The following is a 20,644-nucleotide window of genomic DNA, read 5'->3' as shown; positions in this document are numbered from 1 at the left end:
TTAGGCAAATCTCTCTCCAGCTGTTGCAATGCGTTACACGCGCAGTGTGACTGCACCCTTATAAAGCATGTGTTTTCAAACATATCACAACAGCTGAGAGGAGATGTGCATAATTACGTTGCTGTAAACATTGAGTTTACAAAATGCATTGGTTAATGCCAGAGGTTGCGCTAACTTTTTCAAACCAGAGTTAAAGTACTCCTCTTGGCATTTTGGAAGAGTATTTTTGGCCGTCAAGGAGTAAAAAACTTACAATGCTGTGAATAAGTATTATTTAGGCGTGTATAAAGTTAAACAGATGTTATTTTTTGCAGGGAAACAAAAATGGTGGTTTAGTGGCCCCAGTACATGAGGAACACAGCCCTGCTACATGACTATTATACACATTGCATGCATGAGGCACATGACATCATCCCAGGTCCTTCTGCAGCTATGGGTATGATGTATATGATGTGGCATGCACACCGGGAGATGATCATTTAGAAGGGCGCATATGGCTGAGCAGTGCCGGCAGGGGATAATTGCCAAGAGTACTTTTATGCTATCTAGTTATTCTGGGGAGTAATGGCACCCGATCATGTGTCTATGACGGTTGATGAGGCGGTAATGTGACATCTGAGTAACACAATGTTAACGCATGCGCTAATAGTGTTAACAAACACGTTTTAACCTGATGTGATGTATGTGTTAAGATCGTGTTAGCGCATGTGTTTTGTAAACGCAATGCTGACTGCAATGTAATTAGGCAAATCTCTTCTGCACAGCTGTTGTAATACGTGTTAATACCTCGTATGAACGCATCCTATCTCTGCACCTATTTTAAATGTTTAATGCCCTGACTATTTTTTTTTTTTTTTTTCTCTCTTCGCCAGCTCTTTTTTTATTTTCCGGTCACCATAGCTGCATGGTTTTGAACTTTTATTATCCCTTTGTTTTTGCTAATTAAAATTTCTACATTATTGTAGAAAACATTTTTCTCTGGGTAAATATGCATACAATGATACCAAATTTATAGGTTTGGTGGGAGGATGGGTTTATTTTCCACCATCGCCTTCCAAGCACCATAACTTTTGAAATTTTTGTCAGTGTGGCTATGTGAGGGCTTATTTTTAGCATAAAGGGCAGTAGTATTTATTGTATTATTGCTCATGTTTGTGATTCATAAAGCTTTTTGATTGTGTTTTATATACATTATTTCTTTTTGATGGATTACTAAAAAAATTACAATTTGGCCATTGTTTTTTTTTTTTTTTAAATAAATGAATTCCTTTAGGTTTTTGTAGTACGGGATAAATACTGTTTACTAAATACTTTTTTTTTTTAAGGCGCTGGTGTTTTTTGTGTGTTTCTTTCCTTTTTTTTTATTAAGAATAATTAAGTGTTACAGAGCAATAATGAGCATCATGTAGATATATAGGGTTCGCAGGTCCCGGTAATGTAAAGTACACTTTAAGGCAGTGATGGCGAACCTATGACACGCGTGTCAGCACTGACACGCGTAGTCATTTCTGCTGACACGCGGCCGCCCAGCGCCCGCTGTCCGCCCCCCTCCCTGTGTAATGTGCTGCCCCAGTGTAATGTGCTACCCCTATGGCAGTGGTGGCGAACCTATGGCACTGGTGCCAGAGGTGGCACTCGGAGCCCTTTCTGTGGGCACCCAGGCCATCACCAGAGAGGACTCCACGTATTTTCCTGCAGTCCCAGACAGCCCAGGACTTGCTGTGCACAGCGCTATTTTAAAGTGACAGTGCTACCTGGGACCACTGGAGGAGTGGGAAGGTGTGGGCAGATCTGGATTATCATTGTAGCTCCTGCTCCGGCCCTGACAATTCTACCTGTTTACGGGACCCGAAGGGAAGCTACAATGATCATCCAAATTTCTTCTATTTACTGCTTTATTGGTGTCCTCAGGGTGCCGATATCAATGAAAGCTGTGACAGAGAAGCAAGTATAAATCACAAATTATATTTCTGTATTGACACTTTGCAATAAATAAGTCGATCTAGGTGGTAATTTGGGCACTAGGTCTCTAAAAGGTTCGCCATCACTGCCCTATGGTAACGTCCCGCCCCCGTCCTTGTGTTTATGTTCCTGTGCAAAGTGCTCCCCCTGTGTTAATGTCCCTGTGTAATGTGCTGCCCCTGTGGTAATGTCCCGCCCCCGTTTCTGCCCCCTGCTTACCTGTCTGGCGCCGCGTTGGTCCGCCCACCTTCTCCTCCAGCTCCTCCAGGCTGCAATGCGCGCTGCTCGTCACGTGACTGAGGCGACCTGACGTCAGGTCACGTCAGTCACGTGACCCGAGGCGCGCGGAGCAACCTCGAGGAGCAGAGCCGCCTGCAGTAAAGCTACAGGGAAGAAGACATCACTCGGTAAGTATGTAAGTTTATTATTATATTATATTTAAAGGGAGGGCGCTAGGGGTATTTTAGTAGTAAAGGGAGGGTGCTAGGGGGAATTTAGTAGTAAAGGGAGGGTGCTAGGGGTATTTTAGTAGTAAAGGGAGGCCGCTAGGGGTATTTTAGTAGTAAAGGGAGGCCGCTAGGGGTATTTTAGTAGTAAAGGGAGGCCGCTGGGGGTATTTTAGTAGTAAAGGGAGGCCGCTAGGGGTATTTTAGTAGTAAAGGGAGGCCGCTAGGGGTATTTCAGTAGTAAAGGGAGGCCGCTGCTGGACATGTTATTAATAAGGGGAGGCCGCTGCTGGACATGTTATTAATAAGGGGAGGCCGCTGCTGGACATGTTATTAATAAGGGGAGGCCGCTGCTGGACATGTTATTAATAAGGGGAGGCCGCTGCTGGACATGTTATTACAAAATTAGGATTTTCCTAAAGGTGACACAGCACCCGAGTTATGCTCGTTTTTTTGGCGAATTTTGACACGCCTAGCTCAAAAGGTTGCCCATCACTGCTTTAAGGTATGATATCGAAATTAAAAAGAACTAAGCAAGTTAACAGTATTTTAAACTTACAATAAAAGCTAAGAAGGAAACTGGTTGGGGAAGGGAATGTGGTGAATAATCTAACTGAGCAGTCTGATAGTGAGTGTGACGCAAAAGCTAAATTATGCAAATGTGTTGAATTCTGGTGATTGCCTAAAAGTAAGCCAGGGGCCCCAAAGGATTGTGTTGGCTTCTCGAGTGTTATGGGTGAAGGCAGTTAGTTCTTCTAAACTGTGAAGCAGGGTTATCTCACCGAACCAGTCCGACAGCTGTGGGATTCGGGTGGTTTTCCACAGTCTTGGAATGAGAGACCTGGCTGCTAATAGCATAGCATGGGGAGCATCGACAGTATCCGAGCGGAGGGGTCATCCTCCAGCTGGAGTCCCGTCAATTTATTGATCAGTTTACGCACCTGGGACCACGATGGGCGGACAAGGTGACAACCCCACCAAATGTGGATCATTGTACCCGGTGCCTGCAAACATCTCCAGCAACGGTCTGAGCAACTTGGATAGATAGACCTTAATTTTGCAGGCACCAAGTACCAACGTGACAGAATTTTGTAGTTAGTCTCTTGGGATTTACAGGAGACAGATAGTTTGTGACACAGCTCAAATGCTTTGGACCAGTCTTCTGGCGTGAATACCTTACCCAGTTCACCTTCCCAGGCCTTAACAAAAGGTATTTCTTGCTTGCTCCAGTTGTCCAATAGTAGCCCATAAATCTGCGAGATTGATTGTGGGATAGCATCTTGTGCAGTGCACAAGGACTCAAAGGGTGTCAGGTCCCTGTGCAAGTCTACTCTAGGCGTGATGGCGTGGTAAAAGTGTGATAATTAGCCATATTCCCATAGTAAACTAGAGGAACGGCTGTAACTAGGGAATATTTCCTCATAGGGCTTTAGAACACGGTTTTAAATAACCGATTGAAATTGCAGTGGGTCCTGGCTACGTAGTGGGGCTAGGAGTATCTTTCCTTTTTTTAAAATATATTTATCCATGTTTGACCACAGTGTCTAAGGGTTTAAACACCCAGAAGATTTTCTGAGCCTGGGTGTTACTGCCGGGGCTGGGCAGTCATTTAAGGGGTTAAAGAACATTTTGTGAATAAAAAGCTTCATGAACATAACAGTGTGGCATGTAGGAAGCCATTTTTTAAAGAAAGCCATTAAATGTCCAGTTTGGAGTTTACTAAAGACTATGTAGACTTTGGAAGAAAGTACCCTGGATAGATGAGAACAAAATGTGACCTTTTTGTCCTAATGTTTCTTGTGGCGACAAGCCAACACTGCACATCAGGCTGAACAGTGGCAGCATCATGCAGTGGGGAAGCTGCTCAGAGTTGATGGTAAGACGAATGGAGCTAAATATATTTAAATTCTGCAGGAACAACCTATTAAAGACTGCAAAAGACTTCTAGTAGGACAACCACCCTAAAGGTTCAGTCAAAGCAACATGGGAATAGTTTATATAAAAGCATATTCCATGTGTAAAAAGTCCAGACCAAAATCACATTGAGAATCTGTGGCTTATCTCAATAATTACACTTCACAAACATTCTACAACCAACTCACTGAGCTTGATCCATTTTGGAAAATAGGGTGGGCAAAAATTCCAGCCTCCTAGATGTGCAAAGCCAATGGTGACATATCCACACAGACGTGAAGATGTAGCTAAAGTTGGCCATACAAATTATAGTAGCACTCTAGTATATAAGTACCACTAAGATGCACGTCCCAAAACCTGAACCAAGGTTCATCTGCAGCATAAAGTGAAAAAAATGGCAGCACTACGAGATTCAATGTGATAAAAAGCATTGGTTTATTCCAACATGTGTCAAGCTAGTTTCGGCTTCTAAAGCCTGGAGCCTTTCTCAAGCAGGCTCCAGAGAAAGGCTCCAAGTTTTAGGAGCCGAAACGTAGCTTGGCACATGTTGGCGGGAAAGAAGTTAAAGGGGGTTAAAGTAAAAAAGATCACGTCTTCTTTTTTGTGCAGAGCGGTATTATCTCTCTACTTTGATTCAGCACCGAATGGTACTTTTCATATTGGGGCACAATATGGCAACATTATTTTAGAAATGTAAGCATTGCTATTTGACACATTTTTTGTATTTAGCCACTTCATATAGTTTTGTCTTCTGTATATTTTATTGAGTATACTTTTAACAAAATATTGCTCAAGGTGACAGTTGGGTGACATTTATGTCTTAAAAATGTCTTCCTTGTATGGTATCAAATCCAATTTATTAAAGAAGCTTAGTGCTTCTCCATCCTGTCCCTATTGAGTCTCTCTAGGGAGTGAGCACTTCACCTACACTGCTGTGCTGCCTGGATAACAGTGACGTCAATGGTTACTGGTACAAGCAGCTGCATAACTGATTCCCTTACAGCCTAGATAAACTCTGCAGCCATGGCTAGATAAAGCTGCTTGATTGGAAAACACAAGGCCATGTTTTATTATTTCCAGCATTTTAACTGGTTATCTTTTCCATGCAGTACCAAGCAGTGCTTTATCAGCTGTTTTCAGATGGTCTGCAAAAAGTGGAATAAATCTTAGAAAATGAAACAAATGATGGTTTGTTTTAGCCACAAACGGGTCAAAATTATCATTGTGTTACAGTCATAAAAGTGATGTACAAATTAATTAACTCTGTGGTAACAGCTGGGATCCTCTACACGGATTTCCCCCATCTTTTATAGGGTTCTGGATGTAGAAAAAAGGGAAACATCTACAAATGTTGCTTTGTTAATCTTTCCCATCTTCAATTTTTTGGACCTGTTTTTAAGAAACTAAATTGAAGTATGAGGAGGTACTTTTGTATATTAGAGGGAATGCAGCCTTAGATAACCTGAGACATCTTAATTCTGTGTTTCTTTCTTTAATCTAATCAAATGCTTCCCTCTTCTTAGTGAATGTGAAAGTTGCATATATCTAAACATATCCCCCCTACTTAATCTATATTTCACTCTTAATTCTACCTGAGACATCTTAATTTTTGTCTTCAAAAGGGAAAGGAAATACCCATGTCCTTCCCTGGACCTGCAGGAGGAGGGGGTGAGCAATCATCGCCCTTCCTCCCTCCATTGGAAGACGATCCGCCACGCTGCAAATCTGCCAGAATACTGGTAATGTCCTATATTTTGTGGCGCGTTTTCATTCAAATCATGTGACTGGATCACTGCCCACATAGCGAACGTGTAAATGAGCCCTAAAAAGTTTCACAGTCTCAGTTTGGCTTTATTATACCGCAATCATAAATAAGGCCCAGTATGAAAATAATGAAGAACTTATACTAAGGCTGGATTCACACGACCGGCAGCGCGCGGGGAGAGGAGGAGGGGGAGAGCGCTGCTCACCCCCACCCCTCTCCATAGGGATACATGGCGCACGGCGCCATATGCCCTGAAAAAATAGGACATGTCCTATTTTTTCACAGGGTACAGAGCAGTACACGTGCGACGCCGTACTGCTCCCGTAGGGTGCCGCGCGCCCATTGCCGTCTATGGGGGACGTATATTGGCCGTATATACATCGGCCGTATATACGCCCCCCCCTTGCGGTAGTGTGAATGCAGCCTTACCTTGTTGCTTGCCTTGTGCAAGCAGGGCTCTTGTTCCTATTGTATCATCTGACAATGTAAGATTTATTATTATTCTGTCGCCTCTAGTCTGTGTTAGTGTACAAAGGCTGAGGGGTTACAATGCATTTACATTACATACACAACCTAAGGCTACATTCACACCGCTGTCGCCCGCCATACCGTAGCACATCGGCGCCAGGGTGAGGGGGTAAGCGCTGCGCCCTATGCCGAGAAAACATAGGACATGTCCTATCTTTTCACCGGGCACGGAGCGGTACAGTGCTGCACTTGTGCTGCAGCATGCCGCTCCCGTAGGGCGCCATGCGCCTATTGCCGTCTATGGGGGACATATATAGTCCATATATACGTCAGCCGTATATATATGTCCCCCATACGGCAGTGTGAATGCATCCTTATACAGCCGGAGGTGTACCTGGTCACAGTTGAAGGGATGATCGATAGAGCTTCATATAGGGCAATATTAGTCTATGTTTTCTATAGTGTCCAAGTGAAATGCGTTTTTACTGCGTCCCCTTGTATAGGCCCTTTTTCATGCATGTCACTTGCAAAAGTAGAGCACGCTAAGACTTTTACACGTGAAATAGATCATTGAATACAATAGGTCAGTGTTCAATGCACAAGTGGGTAAAAAACGCTTATGGGAAAATGCGCTAAAACATACAGCCAATCCTACAATATGTTTGATTGGAGTCCAGACCTAAATTCCATAGAATATCTCTGTCTTGAAATTTTCAGCCTCTAGATCTGCAGAGGTACATGGTGTTCCCCCATAGTAATATACCGTAATAAAAACACTAATAAATTAAATAGAATTTTAAAAAGCCATCCTTTTTTTTTTTTTTTTTAAATCAAATCAAGTAAAACATACAGAAAGCAAAACCGACCTCTCAACATCTATCGTTCCTACTCCCCAGACGAGCACAAAAGTATGAAAGTAAAATCTAGAAACATATGAGGCAAATGGACACAAACACTATATTTAATCCCCATTTATAATGCACAACTGTTAACGCAGGTATAATTGTATTATATTTGTATTAAAGTGTGTTTTTCAACTAGGGTTGTAGAAATCGCCTTAGAGCTGTGTTCGGTAATACGTTTGTTATTTTCAAAAGCGTTTTTTGAGTAAAAAGCTAAGCAGCTAGGACAGCCGAGTCCTACTTACCCTGCCCACACATCATGGTTAATAGCATATTGTGTAAACAGCTATGGCCATCTGCACACAAATGTGCTTGGTCCATATGCACAGGCACCATGCTATTTTTAATGGATGAAAATTAACTGCAATTATTTTTGACCAATAACTGTTCAAACCCCAGAAAATAAAGCTAGTCATTAGCTGGGGTACTATGCAACCCCATTTAATAAGCTCACAACTACAGTCCAAATAACAAAAAGTCAAAACACATTAGGAAAAAATGTTTTAAATACTATATATATATAATTACCATAACACCGTTTGAAACATGCACTGCACGACCCCGACACGTGTTTCGCTTAAGGCTTTTCAAGGGGAGTGTCTGATGCTGGTGGAAGTAGGTATATAAATGTGGACCAACCAATAGGATGAAATTTTCAGCCTCTAGATCTGCAGAGGTACATGGTGTTCCTCCATAATAATATACCGTAATAAAAACACTAATAAATTAAATAGAATTTTAAAAAGCTGGTGGAAGTAGGTATATAAATGTGGACCAACCAATAGGATGTGTAGAAGTTAATGATCAGGTGGGCAGAGGTATAGGACTATTCCACCGGAGCTGCATTTTCCTAATGTGTTTTGACTTTTTGATATATGGTATCTAGAGTGGGGATAAGTGTACAGTACCAAGTGTATTGCCCAAATCCCCTTTCTCTACACTATATTTGTATTTACAGTCCAAATAAGTAAGAGTGAGGGTGCGTTCACACGTGGCGTTTTGGATGCCTCAAAAAGTGTGCATCAAAACGTATGCGTCTGGATGCCTGCGCCAGAACGCACATGTTTTTAAATGTTACCATGCGTTTTGCTACTCTGAAAGAGTTTTGTTTTCATTGCTGTAAGTGTAAGCAGCTGTATAAACATTTTCACATTTGCTTACACTTACATGAAGAAAAAACTCTTCCAAAGTAGCCAAACGCATTATAACATTTAAATATCCTGACGTATGTGTCCTGGCGCATGCGTTTCGACGCATCTAAAACGCCACGTGGCACCCTGAGTGTAGGTGGGCAAGTGAGGCAGCAGATGTTCAGGTGGACTTATAAAGGGCCATTCTCCCTCTCATGATTCTTAACACTAATCACCTGGGTCAGACAGATTTCAGGAAACATCTGGAAAATCTCAGCCAATCCGCATGCTCTTCAGGTAACATGCCCTCTCAAAGTCAAACAAAGGACAAGCAGATACAGGAGGGAGCAGAAGACAATACCTATATGTTTCCAATACAATTTAACAAAACTAGTACCTCAGTGAGGAGAAAGAAAGGGGAAGAAGGGTTGTGCCACAGTGTGTCCTCTAGGTTGTTCTCTTTGAGGGGGGGCCTTGTCATTAGACTGACTGCAGCCTTCGATACCTGAGAATCGAAATAGATTGTTTGCTATGTTAGTCTTAGGTTTCTCACAGTTTTCAGTTGACCTCTGTTACACAGTTAAATGTATAAAAGAGATAAATGAGACACAGTTTCTAAACAGAAGTTTATCTTTAGAAAAGGATTGTAGCTTAAGGGGTTGACCGTGTCTCTGTTTGTGTACAGAGGCTCTACAGTCACAACGTACACCTGCTAAAGCCTAATACAGGCCGCAGCCAGAGGCTGTAGTGGGAGCGTCACAACTGAGCCTTTCCATACCAACGTAGACTCGAGGCGCCCTGGTGGACCAGAGGTTGGAACCTAGGTAAGTATAGGTTCTTTATTATTCTTAAACTACTAAGCATGCTAGGGACCAAACCTTTTGTTTTTTGTATTGTTGTTTTTGTTGTTGTTGCATTGTTCAGTCCATCACATCTCTCTTTATGTCATGAATGGTGATTTGCTTTTTATGCTGCCGAAAATACAAAACTAGTAATACTGTCTGTCACTCCCGAATTTGGATGTTAACAATGCCTAAATTTGTGTAATTTTTTTAATTTTTTGTTATTTTTTCCTTTTGCTACACAGATAAGATGCAAGTGTCACTAGCTGAAGCCTTGGAGGTGCGTGGTGGGCCATTGGAGGAGGAGGAGTTATGGGCTGTATTGAACCAAAGCACTGAAAGCTTGCAACAACTAATGCGAAAAGGTAATATCTCCTTAGGCATTTGTTCGAAAGAAACTTATGTTTCTGAAAGCAGATTTTCTGTGCAGTTTTTTTTTTTTTTGTTTTTGTCAACCTTTTTATTGGGTTTTAAAAATGATATACCCTGTATGGTAAATATACAGTAAACCCACTCACGGTTTACCTTAATGCATATTCTTCCTCTGTTTCCATTTTTAATAGAAAATTATTATAGTTGTTTATGCAGCTCATCTGAACATTCATAAAGATCCACATTGCTCATTCTGGGCTACAGTTAGGTTTTGAGTTCAATGACAATCAATATTCTCTAGAATCTGAAGAACATATATTCCGACCCTTGCCTAAAACTTGAAAACAAACCTTTACGGTTGAGTGCAGTTTTTATTAGTGGGAAGATTTACTTATGACTAACTGAAGCAAAAGGGGTGCACAGTCTTTATTGGTCATAAAGCCCCATTGTTATATTGCTCGACTTTAAGGTTCTGCACTAGTTCCCTAAAAGCACCCATTACCACAATACAGCATACAATGCATTAATACCACCCCAGATACCAAATACTGCATTCAGGTGATGACTAATACAGACTCCAGACCAGGCAATATATACAGTTCCCAGAGTCCAGATCAGACCAATATAAATAATGGTGATTCCCAAGAGCATACAATAATGATGGAGACTTCAGGGTAGATTATTATGATTCAGACTCTTTAGCAGATAATAATACTACTTGAGACCCCAGAAGATAATTAATACACCTGGAGACCCACGATACAGCAAAATGCTCACCTCTATTGGCTCCTCTTCTGTTTCCTGTCCCACTTTCGACTTCTGTGTGCTTCTACTCTGACTTCTGACACTGTATGCGACCGCGTCAGGACCCAGAGCAGAGCCGAGCCCGCGAATGGTGAGTAGATCTGAGAGGCGGTAGAGGACCTGGGAGCAGTAAGAACTTGTCAGTAGAACTCACCAGTAGACTCTATGCCAGTGGTGGCGAACCTATGGCACGGGTGCCAGAGATGGCACTCAGAGCCATTTCTGTGGGCACTCAGACCATCACCCCAGGACAGAGTTCACCAAATAGGACCAAATAATACACCAAATCTTCCTGCAGTCCCAGAGAGATGCTGCTCTCAGCGATATATTAAAGCGACACTTCCTTGGCTGTGGGAAAAGTGAGAAGGTGTGGACTGGGCTGCATTATCTTTGGAGGCCATCTTGCTTGACCCGCAATACTTCCTCTCCAGAATGAGACCCTGGAGAGAGGCTATAATGAGATTCTGAATTTGCCTTCTTTCAACTGTATTGGTTGCCTCAGGGGCCGATATGATTGCAAGATGTGGAAGAACAGGTAGCAATAAGTTACTGCTTAAAATGTTGTGTTGGCACTTCACGGTAAATAAGGATTTTGGTTGTAGTTTGGGCACTTGGTCTCCAAAGGGTTCGCCATCACTGCTCTATGCACTCATACATATGCTCGGTGGGCATGCGGCATAAACTGAAGAGTAGCAATGCTCACCCTTCCTCTCTCCAGTGAAAATAGTGCTGGATGGCCATTTTTACGGCCAAAGATAGAGCAGGCTCTATCATTTTTGTGGCCACCGCTATATCCCATAGACAGCAGTATATGGACAGCGCGGTATGGTGAGCACAACGAGTGCTCACCGTACCTCACACTACGCCTGTTTCCGTCTATGGGATCTTATATAGGGCCTCAAGTTTGCGGCCGTATATACATCCCCACTACGGCATTGTGCATGGGGCCTTACCCTGCTTTGTGCACCAATGAACAGCAAAGCGGCAGGGTGAGAGCCGCAATGTGAGGCTTTGCATGCGGCATGTGGTCCGCTGCTTGTCTACCCTGGATAAGACCATCTAGGAATGGACGCAGAACACCAAGTACAGGCACTGGTAAAAAAAAAATGTGTTTCTTTGCCATTTTAATTTTTATTTCTGGAAACATTGTTGCACTCAAAGTATTTAGTGTAGATCCAAATATTAAATGTAATTTCACAGTAATATCTTTTTTGCAGACACTAATTAGGTTTGTAGTATTTATAGGATGTAAGTTTAAAATATTAGCATGTTACTTTTTCCACATAATATAATAAGTGTTTATATGACGCCAACAAACATTTTTCACAACACTATATGCTGTTCTGGTGCTTATTAGTAACATTGTGAATTAAATGTTATGAGAGAATGAACTAAGCAGCAATAAAATAGGTGCCATATAGTATATAAACAGTACACCTTATAGAACAGGTTTATATAATGACATCTCTGTATAGGTCCTACTCATGGAATGATTATTCAGCATGCCAAACCCAAATCTGGTTTATCAGCCCTCCTATGTAATTATATGCAATAAGCATTTTGTTATGGGAAGGGAGTATCTGTGAGACATGCTGTATCTTGTGACAAGTAAACCTTTAAATGCAGCCTCATTTAAAAAGGCCATAGGGTTTTCAAAACAATAGTATATTACATAACTATATTCCCTGTATGTTGTGTAGCAGCTTATAGTCTTTGTATTTTATGTCTAGTATGAATAAACAGTCATTTTTATTTAAAGTGTACCTAAAACTTTGAAGCTTTTATTTTAAAAATGAATTGAGAGGCTGAAAATAATAAACTTTGATCAAAATCAAGCTTGATAAACCAGGGGCTCTTACTCATAGATCCAGGCACAGTGACACTAGTAATCTTCGAATGATTAAATGACTTAGCGGCAGAGCCAAGAGATGCTCTGCAGAGCAACGCAGGCTCATTTGCATATTTTTGCTACTATATGCAGCCATTCTAAGACATACTAAAAGAAAATTACAAAAAAAGAAAAATATCCCACAAGGGGTTGGTAGGGTCTCAGTGATGGAACCCCCACAGATCACGAGAACGGGTCCGATGTACCCCGTCGCACCCCGAAGTAACCAGAACAGTCGATTGCACATGCGCGGGCTGCCCCATTCATCTCCATGGACCTAACATAGATTGCCAAGCGCCATACTTGGGACAATCCCTTTAAGTCTGTTTTATGCTCTCCAACTACTGAGAAGAAATATATTTATATTAGGAAAAAATTCATCAGAGATCCCGCCATTTATGGTGTCTGAGTTGCCACAGCAGGAGTTTGAGGGTGACACTTAGGTGTTGTTGCTGTCTCTCGTGTAAATAGACGGTACAGCAAGATGCACAGTGAAAATCAGCCATGTGACATCCATTTTATGAACTGTAAGCACATGGAGGCTATAAATGCTATACTTTTTAAGTATCATTTCCCACAGCCATTATTTTGATAGACCACATGACTGATCTGCTAAAAAGTCAGAATTGTTTTTCATGGATCACGCATGGACTATAGTTTTAGGATCCGTGAAACACGGATGCCAGACTGGTAGAAAATGGCTGTGAAAAACGTAAGAAAGCATCTGTTTTTTCACTGCCGAGATTGAGCACAACCGTGTTAAGGAGACCTAATGCTTTGTCCACATTGCTCTTCAGCATTTTTATTTTTGCATATGCCTGGAAGCGTTCACGTTGACTACATTTATGCCAAAATTACATTTTCACTGTATTTTATAGGATTGTTAACTACACTTCACTACAAGTGAATCTGCACTGTAACAGTAGTCAATAGCAGATGTATGGAAGAGTTTACTCCCTGTGCTTGTTTAGCAATATATACTGGATAAGTGTCATTTGGATAGGTGCTATGAATATAAGAAGTGTGAGCATTGGACTTGGAAAGTTTTTATTGTTTTGATGCATGACTTGCCACACCAGCAATTTTATATTCAATGATATTTATATAGAAATGTGTCAGGATAATTGTTAGCATTTACTACCTATAATAACTATTTGTTACATGTTGGTTTGCCCATGAAAGTGTAAACAGTGAATATGTTTCTATTCTATATACTAATTCTCTCAATCGATGTGGATCCATTCATTCATTTCCATCAGTTTGGAAGAAGTGTTGGCCCTGTACCTTCCATGAGACTTACTCATTAGCTTAGCTGTGACTGAAAGGGAAAAAAATAAAAATCTAATAAATATCCTTCTTTATTAGGTCTATTAAGAAATCTTTAGATTACCCTCTGTCCAGTCCAAGTCCATTCTATGTTCTTTACATCATTTTATTTGGCCAGAACTCATGGAATATGTATTTTCAGAATAACACTTTAGAATGTGTGATGCGGTTTTGTTTTATAGGAGAAAAGATTTTCAACTCTCAAACATGTTGACTATTAGATTAACACCAAAGTTATTTATATGTACCAAGACGTTAACAGGAATAGTGGAGCATCATGGTTGACTAAAGATAAAACATAAACCACACATCCCAAAACACACAATGTAATTTTAGAAGTTGTTCCACAGTCTGTGGTGCTAAACCTGCTAAGTCATTACTGAATTAAACAATAGAATAGGAAGTCTATATTAATTTGTTCCCATCTGCGGTTGGTGACACAAGTCACTTATAAAACCAGGCACTGTGTATGTTCATGCCAGTGATATATGGAATCTATAAATGATGCTAGGCTGTGAAGAAGACAAGAACCACCACTAAATGATAGAGATTTATTTCAACAAAATGTATAATGTTCCTTCATATAGTCTTTAAATATTAATGTCAATAGTAGGATATAGTTGGGGCTGATAGGTGTCTATTCTTTTTTTATGTTGAAGGGATTGTCAGACCACCTAATGTGGTTGCTAGATATGTAGATTGTAGCATTTTTTCTGAATGCAGTAAAGCCTTGTTCACACATTGCACTTGTTTTGTGTTTTTAAAGTAACTCCTCCCCGATGGGCCTGAACTGTGTTTCTAACGCTATTCATGCACAATGTGTGAATGCAGCCGGTGCTTGACCCATACATGTTTTTCCTGACTCTGCAGCAGTGTTTTTTTTTTTTTTTACTTCATTAGAACCTTACTCCATCTGCATGAAATTATAAAATAACTTGTACCTTTTCTAACACTGCAATATTTTGTTTTGTATAGCGGACCCTGCGAGCCTTAGCTTCATTATCTCCCCCTGGTCTCTGTTGCTGCTGCCCTCTGGAAGTGTAACTTTCACAGATGAAAATGTTTCGCATCAGGACCTCCGCGCCTTCACAGCACCTGAGGTGCTACAGACCAAGTCACTGTCATCTCTTGCAGACATTGAAAAGGTAACATCTAAGAAAAATTGATTTTGCCAACTAGCAAACAAAGACCCAATTTATGGGAGAATTCAGCAAATATGTTCCAGACATTGGCCTGAGGAGAGGGTGCATGTAGTAATGAAGTTCTGCTCTGTTCTTTGAGAAGTTGAGTTTCTTGACTTTTGCTGCCTTGGTAATGCTTTGTGTCTTTTCTTACAATGGAGTCAGCATGTTCTTTTATATGTGTATTGCTGGCTCCATGAGAGATGGTATTCTCTATATTTCACAAAGAACAAAGTGTTCTATTTTTCGGTGCTGGCATACATGTGAAATACACTATGGTAATTGTTAATAGCCCGCATCAGTAACCTGAAAGCTGACGCTCAGACCTGTAGGCTACCTGGTTGACCAGCATGCAAATACTATTCTAAAAGGAATCTGTTAATGATTGTCATTCCGCGGTCTTAATAGATAATCACAATGTAAGTAACCCATGTCATTAACCTTTAGATGGTTGGACAAAGTTTGGTCTTAAAAAATAAAAATGTTCTCATAGACTGTAGTATTACTCAGCTAGGGAGCTATTTAATGGCCTCTGTATTTCCCAGTTTTGTGAACTTTTTATTTCCCAAGTATAACATAGTTTAGTTCCTATTTTATTTCTTGTCCTCTAATGTTGCATTTTTGTCCAGGAAAAAAATACTCTTCGTACCATTTTGAGGAGTATTTTGAGCTAAGGGGGGATTTTTAGTAATATACTCAATAGGAGTAAAAAATGGTAATAGATGGCTATTAATAGTATGTAGGTCCCCAGGTCAGACAGCAACAGACGCCGAAGACCCCCAGACCGGGCAGAGGAGAACATTGCAAGCTCTGTAACATAAACATACATACTTTTTTGTTTTGTTTTTGCTAGGGAGGGGGGAATTGGATGTCTGGGATGGTTAACGCTTTAATTTTGTGACTTACTATAAATTTTTAACTGGGTCACCTGATACCAGGGGGCACATTATTTATGCCCCCTACTGTTTTTATGTACAGATCACATGAAACAGTGATTTAATGGTAACAGCCCATTAGATCACAGTTACCAGTGATCTTTACATATGAAATGCAGAGAGGATACACATGGCATGTTCTCTGCATGTCTGTTAACTGTATCTGCTCTGGGAATCTGTGCACAATTGTGCACAGATCTGTGACAGTGGACTGATTTTATTGGCCCTGTCGAAGGCGCCTGTGGATCTATTTGCATGTGGCAGGTAAAATTGACTGTGTAAGCATATATGACGCTAGTACAGGCATTAATGTTACCTCTGTATGAAGCTGGATGAAGGCCATCGGGTGCTTGTGCCATTTCAGATATATTCTGGTCCTGTTTGTATTACAGCTATTTCTCTTTGCATTTATATTGGAATATCATGTTGCATTTGTATTGCAGTTGATGGCAGTTGTTTCCAATTAAACTTTCTCTTAGCAAATGGTACACATATGACTATACTTTACCACCATCAGTCTCTCATTGTTTGCTCTATTTCTCCAGTGGAAAACAATCCCAGATATCAACTGCAGGAAGTGGGGCTGTGGATATTTTGGGAAAAATATCTTTTGTATATGACTGATAGTCCTGTATTTATTGTAGTACCATGTTTACTTATCAAAACATGTAATGATTACTTATCATTACATTTTGTATACATGTGGGTATATTGTATATAATGGTACATTACTCTATTAATTTGTCTATGTTGACCATAGGTGGTCATAGGATAATCATAGCATATCATAGGATAAGACTAGTAAAATGTTACAGAATGTGACATCTTAAGCGTTCTTCACATTGCTCACCATTGTTTGAAGGGAATCTGTGACAGTTTTTTGACCATACAAAACTGCAGATAATGTTGGTTAACAGCCCTGGAGAGCTGTGTAACCATTGTGTATGTTATTATTGACAGGACTGTCTATGAAGTACACTTATAATCCAGATATGTAGCTCTTGGAAGGGCTCTGGGCAGGTCTTCCAACCTGAAGAGTTCTCTGTACTGTGCTGCACCACAGCCCTAGCCTCTGTTACAAAAAGGAGCCGTGTCTGCATTTTTTTTGAATACTTGCAGCAGTCACTGTGGGGCTGTGGACCGTTCAAAGCATAAAGATCTTCAGCCTGAACGTCCCTCCCAGAGCACCTGCAGGAGCTGAAGACTGGATTAAAGTTCACTTTTTACTGCCCTCCTTCTACGTAACCACACAGAGGTATGGTTAGACGAATATCTGGGGCCTCTAATCTGTAATCAGTTTTGACCATAATAAACTGCAGACAGTGCTAGGTAGTTAGTAATCAGGTGTACTAAGGAGTTAGTATGTTGAATTTCGGCATGAATTGCCCTTCTCAGGGAAGTCACTTACTGACAACCTTGGCCATATGGTGTTTCAGATCAATGAATAAAATGATCTATTTTATGTGTATTGGGCATTCTGACCATTAAAGTGAGTGGGTCCATAAAAAAAAATTGTGAATAAAGAGATAATTATGAATAAATAAAGAGAGAGGGTGTGGTTCTTTTTCAGTTTTTTTTAACATTTGGGAAGCTAAAAATTGATGATAAACTGAAGACAACTGATGTATTGATATCGCTGTTGTAATCAATGGATAATGAAACTAATCTGTTTTTCACAGTTGTATTAATGACAAGTGGCACAATGCAGATGTGAAGGTCACCTTTAAGTGTACGGCCATCTTAAGTCCTATAAAAGAGTGTAAATGTAGGGTTCCTTATAAGAATGCACAGGTACAGGTACAAGAGAGTGTTAGATTTCTTGTGCTTATAATGGGTTCAGTGTGTGGGCTTCAGAGCAGGATATTGCCTGCCTGCCCTTGTCTGCTCTAGTTATCTATTGCAGGTAAAGTGGGCAAGGCAGCTCTTGCATCACTTGAGTGCACAAGGCTTTTTCTTTCATGTTGCTAAAAGTGGTAGTTATTAACCTGACTGAGTCACGGATGGTTTATGTTCAAGTAGAACAGTCTTTTCTCCTGTGTTCCGTGTTTTTCATTCAGCTGCGTCTAGATAGTGGAATAAAACTGAAAGAGAAGCCTAAAACTGGCGGTACACATAAGATGAATACCACTGATTTTTGTCAGAAGTGGCTGACCTTTTCATGTGGGGTAAGAGGATCAGAAGAGGATCAGGAAGTTTAATATCAACATGGTGATATTCAAGAGAGATACAGGATCTAGAGCAGTGATGGCGAACCTATGGCACGGGTGCCAGAGGTGGCACTCGGAGCCCTTTCTGCGGGCACTCAGGCCATTGTCCAAGAACAGAGTTCACCAAACACTGGATCTTCAACTTCAGAGATGCTGCTCTCAGCGCTATTTTAAAGTGACACTTTATTGGGTGTTTGGAACTGCGGGGAAAGTAAGAAGGTGTTGACAGAACTGCATTATCTTTGGAGGTCCTCCTGCTGCACCCACCATTCTTTCTGTACAGAGAGGCCTTGGAAAGAAGCTACAATGAATTTGCCTTCCTTCTGTCAACTATATTAGTGGCCTCAGGCAGCCAATACAATTGAAAGATGTGGAAGAACAGGTAGCAGTAAGTTAAGGTATAAAATTCCATGCTGGCACTTCACGGTAAATAAGTGGATTTTGGATGTAGCTTGGGCACTCTGTCTGTAAAAGGTTCGCCATCACTGATCTAGAGGCAAAACAAGCATTAGGCTAACAGCAATTTGAGTTGTATGTCCACCCTAAAATGCTTACACCCTTTTAAAGGACATCTACCACCAAGATCAAGGATTGTAAGCCAAGCACACTTACATACTGGTGTCTGTCCCATCTGGCAGGATCTGTTGTTCTTAAAGCTTCTTATGTTCTTGTTTTTAAGAAAATAAAAAGCTTGACAAATTATGAAAATGAGCCTGAGGGGCTCCATGCTCCATTACACCTATGGAGCCCAGAGCCCTTTATTTGCATAATCTAAAAAGCCTTTTTTTTGTTAAAACCAGGCCATAAGATGCTAAAATAAGAGCAGATCCTGCCAAAGGGGAGTGTGTCAGTGTGTTTGGTTTACAATCCTTGATCCTGGTTGTAGCTGTCCTTTAATATTAATCACCTGTACTTTACATAAATCATCAATAAAAGATTGATGGGAATTTGTGTAGGGGCCATGCTGTGGTACTGCCCCTCTGTGATCTGGATTTTTAGACTGTTGCAGTGTCTCCCCCTCCCCCTGCTACCTCAGTACTACTCTATTTCGAGGAAAATAAGACACCCGCCCAAAATAAGACCTAGCGAATTTTTTTTCAAGTTTACAAATATAAGGTCTCCACTGAAAATAAGACCTAGCAGCAGCCATTGCTGCAGCTCCCCCCATGGCGCACATTAGTATTAGTGGATTTAAAGTGTAACCATCATTTCAAAAAACTTTTTATATGTTGTAGGGCAGGTAATTTTAAGCCCTTTTGCAATTGGATTAGTTTCCTGAATCTTGCTCCTTCCTCTTGTATTCTGCAGACTTCCCCTAGATGTCAGTAACTGCTCAGATAGCTGTTACTATGGACATTCCATCTTCATATAGAAGCAGAGACTACGGAACAGGAGACACGCCCCATCTCTCTCCCTACTCACAGCTGGTCACCTCATGTGTCACTGCTCCAGCACTCATCTGCACGGAGAAGCCCTCACTAATGTAATAACCAAGCACCTAAACCCTCATCTCTCCCTCATCTTTCCCTACACTTGTATGTAAACACATAATCCACACAGACAGAAACTGCAGCCCCCCCCCATCACCTCACACAAGGAAGTGGCAGGAGAGACTCCACAAGACTGCATGCTGTGCCCTCATGTGCTGTGCCCTCATGTGCTGTGCCCTCATGTGCTGTGCCCTCATGTGCTGTGCCCTCATGTGCTGTGCCCTCAAGTGCTGTGCTGGAGTGTTACTTAGATAGATAGATAGATAGATAGATGGATAGATAGGAGATAGACAGATAGATTGGGGATAGATAGATAGATAGATATAGACACATACATAAATAGATAGATAGGATATACATAGATACATACATACATACATACATACATACATATGAGAGATGGATATTAGATAGAGAGATAGATATAGATATTTGATAGAGAGATAGGAGGGATAGATAGATAGGAGATAGATATTTAGATAGATAGTATATACATAGATAGATATGAGATCTAGGAGATGCATTGACAGATAGATATGGTGTAATTGGTCAGCAGCTTGTGATGAGGTGACAGAAGCCAGGCTCCGTCCCTTCATCTTGCTGATTGTAGTTTTTTTTGAGAGCTGGAAACCCTGGTTGTTATGGTCCAAAAAAGCTACTGAATGAGGACCGAGAGGCAAAATACTTTGAGGAATGATTCCCAGGGACACCTGGAGCAGAATTATGTGTTTTATTTTTTATTTTTTGCTCAGAATGACGGTTACACTTTAAATTCAAAGAGGATGTGACATGGAATAAATTCATGTCATAAAATATATGACTGTTGCGGTGAAAATGTACTACAAACAGCTACCTGGACAAAAAAGGCTAATTTAAAGGGAACCTACCATCACGATTCTTCCTATAAAGGTAGATCGGGTGGTAGGTGGATGTAAGGGACGTGAGGATAGCTCTTTTTAGAGCTAATCCTCACGTCCCCGCTAACTTTTGGTAAGCTTTATTGAACTAATAT

At 40.9% G+C, this 20,644-nt stretch overlaps 1 protein-coding gene and 1 long non-coding RNA gene across 7 annotated transcripts in view; one reads left to right on the top strand and one right to left on the bottom strand.

The window, feature by feature from the left end:
* LOC140101756 (uncharacterized) overlaps positions 1-9,086 on the bottom strand; it is a 29,305-nt gene extending 20,219 nt beyond the window's left edge. The window contains exon 1 of the long non-coding RNA XR_011850115.1: positions 8,985-9,086. This is a non-coding gene — a long non-coding RNA (uncharacterized lncRNA). The remainder of the gene's footprint in view (positions 1-8,984) is intronic.
* PTPN13 (protein tyrosine phosphatase non-receptor type 13) overlaps positions 1-20,644 on the top strand; it is a 158,533-nt gene that overhangs the window by 36,131 nt on the left and 101,758 nt on the right. For all 6 annotated transcript variants that reach the window (XR_011848895.1, XM_072116569.1, XM_072116565.1 and 3 more), the window contains exons 2-3: positions 9,675-9,794; positions 14,795-14,964. Coding sequence is in view for 5 of the 6 variants with exons in the window: in XM_072116569.1 (XP_071972670.1) it covers positions 9,680-9,794; positions 14,795-14,964 (285 nt within the window). In the remaining variant the exon portion in view is untranslated. The remainder of the gene's footprint in view (positions 1-9,674; positions 9,795-14,794; positions 14,965-20,644) is intronic.

The sequence above is a fragment of the Engystomops pustulosus genome, chromosome 1 (genome assembly GCF_040894005.1).
Source record: "Engystomops pustulosus chromosome 1, aEngPut4.maternal, whole genome shotgun sequence".
NCBI classification, from domain to species: Eukaryota; Metazoa; Chordata; class Amphibia; order Anura; family Leptodactylidae; genus Engystomops; species Engystomops pustulosus.
This window is presented reverse-complemented; position numbering and strand designations above follow the sequence as displayed.